We start from the raw sequence: 8,537 nt of genomic DNA on the forward strand, positions 1-8,537 counted from the left end.
GATGTATCCAGTTTTATCAAAGGTTTTCGTGTGGAAGCTTTCGTTCTTTCGTGGTGATGCACTAATAATAATTTAGAGAGTCTGTTCAGAAGCTGACCGTCCAATTTATAACTCACGAGTCATAAGTCATGGAATTTATTACGTGTAAAACATTTATAAATAGACAAACTTATTAGTTGTATTAAGTATTTGGATATTACGTTACAGTATGTTGCATAAACTATATAAATGACTGTAATTGCAAATTCAAACCAGACAGGATCCAATACAAACTTCAAAATTCAAATAATAGGAATTTCGGTAGGGAATCATTGGATCTCCCGAAGCATGAGGAGCAACAAAAGACTTCGTCTAAGTCTCTATACCTCAACATTGGATGGAGACCCAAAAGGAAGCAAATGAAACGGGAGAGAAGAGTAGAGGAGAACTTGGTCATTCACTGTGCTCGGTGGCTACTCCAAGAATCTATATAGGTTTAAAACACAACTTAAGCATGGCTCAAAACTCCTATTTGTATGTTATTCGGATTTGAGAGATGATGTAAATGTTGATCGACCCGGATCAACTCCAAATTTGGGTCAAAATCTCATAGGGACCGAATGTTAATTAATTTTAGTAGTTTTAGGAGAGAAAAAATTGTTAGCTGGATGACATATATACCTAGGGTGAAATTGCTCTACATGGATTCATTCACCATCCTAAGGTGATATTATTAATTAGATGGATTTATTGCACCGTACATCCAAGATGGATCTAGTTTATCTAATAATTTTTTTTTCTTATTGATTATAAAAATAATATTCAACTAATATAATAGAACCAAAAATGTTAAAAATATAGAAGAAAACGCGTCTATGTTGCATTTATATAAAAATAAATATATAATATTACGTCAAAGAACGAGCGTATAATTTACACGATGCATCCTTTCATATCCAACCCTGGCCCAATAATTTCCTGGGCTCAATTCACAATTCAACATGCAGCGTACAATTTACGACATGAACTGGGCGTACTTGTCAAACGGTCCATGGGGCCTACACAGAACCAAGAGCTGGGTCAAAGATGGTGGGCGACGTGGCCGCCGGGAGACGCAAAAGGTTTCATTAGTCCTTTTCTTTTAAAAAAAAAAAAAAAACGTAAGAACGTATGCAGAATTTTGAACAAAATTGATCTGACTGGCTTTTCACCGATTTATTAGGAATAAAATTTATTATACAAAAGATTCCTTTTTCTTTGAGAAAAGAAGCACATATTTATGACTCTTAGATAATTTCTTTTGAATTCAGCACTTTTATTTTTAAACATTATCTAGACAAGAATAGAAAGTGATGCAGGCCAAAAGAGGCATCATAGCATCATCATTTTCTGACTAAGATTCTTCTTGGTTTGCCAGTTTCCGGACTGAGCATCATATCATATTTGATCCCCATTTATTGAAATATCAATTTCTTTCCCTTGATTTTGACTTGTCTTTTATAGCCCTTCTTTATTTAGCCCTTATTTTATATATATATATAACAAATAACAAATGTAATTGTGTACAGAACCATTGTACAAATATTGAGAATAATTAAAAATTATTTTGGCAAGATGAGATATCCTATCTGACTGTATCGATCCAGGTGTGATGACTCCTTGCATATATCTTTTTGTCTTCTTTTGGCTATAATATATATGGCTTTTCCCACACAACCATATTAACATCTCATTAGACAGAGAGAGCGAGAGAACAAGAGAGAGAGAGATGGGGAACACTGGCAAAGAATATGCTGATGGCTTCCATACCGCCGGCAAAGTTATCACTTGTAAAGGTATCAAGACTCTCTCTCTCTCTCTGTGTGTGTTTGTTGTTCTTTTAAATCTAAATATTTCTTGATCTTTTTCACTGTGTGTAGCTGCCGTTGTATGGGGTCCAGAAGAACCCTTTGTGATAGAGGAGGTGCAAGTTGAGCCCCCTCAAAAAATGGAGGTCCGGATCAAGATCCTCTTCACTTCCATCTGCCACACCGATCTCGGTGCTTGGAAAGGCCTGGTATGGTTCTAAAATTCCACCAAAAAAAAAAAAAAAAAGAACACCAATCTCCATTCATACTATTTTGTTTTTTGGGTAAAGAAAGGAAAAAAAAAATTACCAAACCAAATTATATATATGATCATATATCAGATATTTCTCTCCTCCTCTTCTTATTCCCTTCAATTTGCTTCTATTTTTCCTCACCATGCTTTCTTGTTGCCTGTCTCCCTCCTACTGTGATACCAGAATGAGATGCAACGTGCATACCCTCGAATCCTTGGCCACGAGGCCGCTGGGTAAGCAAATTGCCAACAATTAATATCTATATATTAACAACGTATTATAATTATGTAACGTTCTTAAGTTTGATATGAGGCTTGGCTGCATGTGGACAGGGTGGTGGAGAGCGTGGGGGAGGGCGTGGAGGACTTGAAGGAGGGGGACCATGTGGTTCCCATCTTCAATGGGGAGTGCGGCGAGTGCACCCACTGCGAATCCCCCATGACCAACCTGTGTGCCCGGTTCCGGGTGGATCCCTTCAAGAGCGTCATGGCCGGCGATGGCCGGAGCAGGTTCTCCGTCATCGATCGGGCCGGGAAGCGCCGCCCCGTCTACCACTTCCTCAACACCTCCACCTTCACCGAGTTCACAGTACTTGACTACGCCTGCGTCGTTAAAATTAACCCGATTGCACCCCTCCAAAGGATGTGCTTGCTTAGCTGTGGCATTTCTACAGGTATTTGCTATGACCTTCAGTTGATCAGTCTTATGTAGAAGCCAGTGACCGGTTGAACCATGCCTTAACTGGCCCCTTTGTTGATGCCATATTTGCATATAAACCAGTGAACTAATTAGTTAAGCAGTGATTAAAATGAGTAATCCATAGCAGTACTCTTTCCATTAGTTAAGCAGTGACTTCACATGTAAACCCTCATGGCATGGGATAATCTTATCAATTAGGGCATGTTTGGATGGTTGGACTTAATTCTTATGGGATTCATGATCCAATCATAAAAATATTAAGATTATAAACAGGTTAGGCCCTATGTTTAAGGGCATCCAGGATCATTTTTGGGTAGGGTGTCCCAAATTCTACAAGAAAAAATAATAATCTGCTGATCAGATTATTTTTTTCTTCCTATGAGATTCGGACCAGCTCACTCAAAAATGGTGCTGGATACTTATAATAAAATATGTGGCTAATTATTAGTTCATTATTTTTGATGGTTGGATTATGAATTTATAAGATTTTGGATCCAATCATTCAAACAAATCTTAAAATCAACGTTTCTATACTGATGCTACTTGATAGTACATTGCCATGGCAGTAGTTTTCCTTGAGAATTAACCATTATCAGTGTGGGGACCTAAGAGTAATAATGGTAGGGATAACATGCATTTGGGTGATTGACCACTGGGTTTGATTCTTCTTAATAGTCTTTTGGGGAAAAATCACAATTTATTGATTTTTATTATTAATCTGTCGGAAAAAAAATCTGCAATGTGGCCAGCAAAATTTCAAACATGACAACAACACACTGCTTATGTACCAAACGGCTTTTTAGAAGATATTATAGGTGTGTACTTCCCTTGTTATCTAGACAAGCAAGCGGTACGAGAAATGATATAATGTTCCACGTTCAAGCCTACTCCGAAACTGTACATGATATGCAACAGCAGGATCTAAAAAGAAACTCTACTTGAAGTCTATAAATTGAGAAAGACACCAAATTCCATGTGAATCCTAAGTAGAAATATGGTAGCAGCACTTATCGAACAGTTGCTGGGATCGGCGGCGGGAGGAGATCATGAAGAAATATGGTGGAGAAAGAAGTACCAGATTGATGGAGAAGATGATAAAACTCCAATTAATCTCCTTCTATCAACAGAACATCTAAACTCACACTTCATCTTAATATGCAACTATACCATTAATTCAATTGATGTAATAACCTTGTGAGATTATTATGTTTTCAATTCTTGTCATTCTTCTCATTAAAATCCATATTTTTCTTCCCAAAAAAGAATCTAAGTCAAATATTTATAATCTGTTTTGCGTTTGAATATATATTTGTTAAACTGAAAGGTGTGGGTGCTGCATGGAATACTGCAAATGTAAAGAAGGGTTCGACCGTGGCAGTCTTCGGGCTTGGTGCTGTGGGCCTTGCGGTTCGCAATTTCATACCATATATATTTAATTTATCAAGACAGATTTTGTAGCATTCTCTCTTTTTTGTGGTTGAAATATTTCAAACTAAACAATATTGTGCAGGTTGCAGAAGGTGCCAGACTGAGAGGGGCTTCAGAAATTATCGGTGTTGACATCAACTTGGAAAAATTTGACAAAGGTATGGTTTTGTCAAGCATGAAAAGACTAGATAAATTTGATGAGAACCTCAATGTGTTTAGATTCAAATAATGTGTTTCATTTTCTATAAAATCTTATGTTATCAAGTACTTTGCATTAATTAGAAACAAACGAGACACATCTTGTTGTATTACTTTTCTACTATGGGTTTTATGCAAGAAGTTTCAGATTTTGCTATCATACATAGGAGCATAATACCAAGCATTTTGACATTAGTTTTGTGGTTGAGAAATCTTTTTAGTCATTATCATGTTACGTGACTGACAAGTCGAAGAAAATAACTCTGGAAGGTTATGCATCAGCATTACGTGCTATACTTTGGTACATTTTATTTCATCAATTCCCACATTTTAACACAAAAACACACGCATGCATGCATGTCATGCACACGCACACACACCTAGACAAATACTGCACGGAGGAAGATTTAGTTTTCAGTAATTATGTGAAGCTTGTTTCTGTTACATATTAAATTATAGATTGGTGAATAATTACCTACCTTGTGTCAACTTGAATTGCTTCATAAAAGTATTCCTTGATTTTTTCTTTCATGATGAAAGCTTATTCCTTGATTTGAAAAGCAAGCTAGCCTATGAGAGGTTCCTGTTCTATCTTTTGCTTAACGTGCAGGGCGAGAGATGGGCATCACAAAATTTATCAACCCCAGAGACTGTGGCAAGCCGGTGAACGAGGTATAATAACCATTTAATTCTCTAACAAGAAATATCCAATTTTTTTGTGCTAAAATTTAACCATGCATGATATGTGACTGCTTTTCCAATATTATTAAAGCTTAAATATCAAAATTCAAACAATTGTGAAGAACATATTTAAAATGTCATGTTAGTTTTCTAAGTTCCTTACAGCGTTCACGCATGGATTTTGTGAATGGTATCCAGAGACCATCTCGAATCTCCACTTAACTATTGGTGGTGGGAATGAGTTGATTAGCTTCCATTTGCAATACGTGCTTCTTTTTCACCCTCTTATTCAAACATTAAAGAGAGAGAAAAGCAAAGAATGTGTACCAAGAAATAAACTATATAAATTCATCTATCCCAAGCCTATTAGAATGAAAGAAGAAGAAGAACTTTCAATATCAAATATTAAAGTGCATCTGAACCTCTTAGGACCAACTTTAATGTGTTTTTAAATGCATAGGAAGGAATGGATGTTACATGGTTGCAATTAAACTTGCTTGCTTGACCAAATCGATGGCAACGTGTGCAGGTGATCAGGGAAATGACGAATGGAGGGGTGGACTACAGCTTCGAGTGTGCAGGAAATTTGGACGTACTCCGTGAGGCTTTCTCGTCAACCCATGACGTACGTTTTACGGCTATCACTTTCCTTCTCCAACTTGACTTCTGATTCGTGCTTAAGACCACCTTTATTACAGTCATTGCCTGGGACGTTTTCAGAACCGTCCATAACCTGAAGGACGGGGGAAACCCGAACCAAGCTCAGAGATTGAACCAAAAGCACTAGTAGCTTTAATTTCCAAGGGTCATATGGTTGGTCGTCACCTTCCATTCTTTATTTGAAGATTCTTATTCTTAGATAATGGATCATGCCACCTAAATTGACCAGTCTTATTCCGGAATAATGCGATCAACCTTTTGATAGCCAAGGATTAGTATGTCGGGGAAGACCGGACAACGTATAGCATGGACCGAATTGGTTGATATTAAACATGTATGATGTAGGGCTACAATTATAGTCATAGTTTTGCTAGGAGAACAAAAATGTTGGGAGAGGTGATCTAATAATCATGGAAAGTAGAGGGAAAACGATTCAAGGCTTCTGGTTTTTATGAGATATTTTCATGCGTCTAAATTCATTTCATAGTGTAACATTCTATCTTCTAGAAACCATGGACAAGTCATCTACAACATGGAGATACTGAAAAAGCATATTAGATATTTGACTTGTGATTTTTTTCAATTCTAAGATGCTTTTTGAGAAAAACTAAGGTTTGTTCATTCATTGGTTCTATATTTCTTAATTGACAATCTTTCCAGAATTTCTGTCCTTTATATAAAATTCTTAGATCTCTCACAAGTTCACTTAATTATTTTTCTTGAACAAACAGGGATGGGGTTTTACAGTGGTTTTAGGGATCCATTCGACCCCAAGGTTGCTGCCGCTCCATCCGATGGAGCTCTTTGATGGCCGAAGGATCACTGGAAGTGTCTTTGGAGATTTTAAAGGGAAATCCCAATTGCCAGATTTTGTGGATAAATACATGAATGGGGTCAGTCTCGCAACCTTAATTAGAACAATAAATTCTTGTTTCATCGCACATATAAGGGTTGTCAATAGATGGGGTCAGGCCAGCCTAGTCCCGGAGCAAGCCAGAGGTTTAAACCTCAGGACCGAGCTTGGCCTGGCCTGGATTTGGCCTGAAGGTGTCAAGCCCAATCTCAAGCTGACATGGTACGTATTCTCATGCTTGGCCTGGCTCAGAATAACCCCATTAAAGTTTTCACCATTTACATAGCACTGGCCCAGACTGACCTTTGACCGGGCTTCAATATCCAAGCCCGGCCCAAAATTCTCAAAGCTGGGCCTGCACTGGTTTAGCATCAGGACTTTGGACCGTTCTGGCCGGTCCAACCCATTGACAACCCTATGTATAATAACAACAACCCTATGTATGAGGAGAAAAGAAGGTAGAAATGTTTGTTGTGCTACCCAGCATGAAAAGAATATTGATTGGTTCATAGGGTTGTTGTGGAGTCACAAAGTGCTACATATCTTAGAAACCTTTTGTGTGACTAATTATTCTCCTCATGGTAATTTTCAACAACAATAGCCTTTTATAATCTTGCCTATTTGCACTCTTGTAGGAAATCAAAATAAATCTGGATGGGTTTATAACCCATGAGCTGCCGTTCGCTAATATAAATGAAGCTCTTCAGCTGCTATCAGAGGGGAAGTCATTGAGGTGCCTACTGCACCTGTAACGCATATTTTCATCTTCCGCTTAGAAAGTTTCCTGTAGGGAAATAACGTTGCATGTATCTTTCAGACTAGCAAATTATATAAAGTAATGATATAAAGGTAATCATAAAAATTATGGTAACTTTTCTTGTTTTCAGATGGCACTGGTAGCTCCACTGGCCGCTATTATCTGTGTCAAACACTTAGAAATCATAAGATTTTTTGAACACAATATCAAATTTTAGATGGAAGAGGGTGCAATTGCTAGGCATGTGATGTAATTCAATAATTATATTTTTGGTTATTGAAGTCATTGACTTGCATTTATATGTATGATTTTCTTATGTGTAATTATTTAGCTTAATTATCTTTGGTGGACAATGACTCTGCCTATGGTACTTTGCTTCGAATAATAGTAAGCAAAGTGGTGCCACCCCAACATCCAATTTCATAGCCCATAACTAAAAGGATTTTTATTTTTATATCTAGGAGTGAAGTAACATAATTGACATTAAATGAGTAAATAAGGCAACACAGGAGGATTGAAGATTACTGCATTATAGTCTTTTTAATTCAAAAAATATATTATTTATATTTAGGATGAATCATAATCAAAATGAATTGAAATAGGAATTGAATGACCATATCTCTCGATTCATTTCGTTTCATAACCAAAATTAAAATTTGAATTGGAATAGGAATCAAATGAGAATTTAATTATAGGAGAGACTAGGTATTCGATTTGGGGGGATCGGATATTTTCATTTTCTTGGAATTGGATCAATAGGATTTTCTCCAACCAAATGGTTGAGAGGGGAGTGATCCATTTCAATTTTAGTTTCAAGGAGAATGGGAATATCTTAACCTCTCAAAAATCAATCCAAACTCTTCTTAATATTTAAATTTATTTCTATTCAAATTTTAATTTTAGTTACAAGTCAAACACAATAAGGAATATTGGCATTCCCATTTTTTGAATTTTTGTTTAATTCGTGGCTGAAATCAAAATTGGAAGGATTGGAACAAGGATTAGAATGACCACATTCTTTGACGTATTTGGTTTATGACCAAAATTGAAATCAAAATCAGAATATAATTTAAATATTAAAAAAAGTATGAATTGAATTTTAAATATTAAGGTATTTCCATTATACCTTATTGTATTCTTAGATTAGTAAATGGGGGTCAACCCATTATCCACTATAATAT

At 36.5% G+C, this 8,537-nt stretch overlaps 1 protein-coding gene across 1 annotated transcript; it reads left to right on the plus strand.

Annotated features, from left to right (window-relative positions):
- The first annotated feature begins 1,718 nt into the window (after window positions 1-1,718).
- On the plus strand, window positions 1,719-7,598 carry LOC105033106 (alcohol dehydrogenase-like 3). The gene is made up of 10 exons (XM_010907758.4): window positions 1,719-1,814; window positions 1,899-2,035; window positions 2,264-2,313; window positions 2,413-2,753; window positions 4,104-4,186; window positions 4,290-4,365; window positions 5,016-5,077; window positions 5,616-5,711; window positions 6,478-6,639; window positions 7,235-7,598. Exons 1-10 carry the CDS (start codon window positions 1,748-1,750, stop codon window positions 7,349-7,351), a joined length of 1,191 nt encoding a protein of 396 aa, XP_010906060.2. The 5' UTR covers window positions 1,719-1,747; the 3' UTR covers window positions 7,352-7,598.
- Window positions 7,599-8,537: the final 939 nt, after the last annotated feature.

This window comes from Elaeis guineensis, chromosome 11, assembly GCF_000442705.2.
Source record: "Elaeis guineensis isolate ETL-2024a chromosome 11, EG11, whole genome shotgun sequence".
In the NCBI taxonomy this organism is placed as follows: Eukaryota; Viridiplantae; Streptophyta; class Magnoliopsida; order Arecales; family Arecaceae; genus Elaeis; species Elaeis guineensis.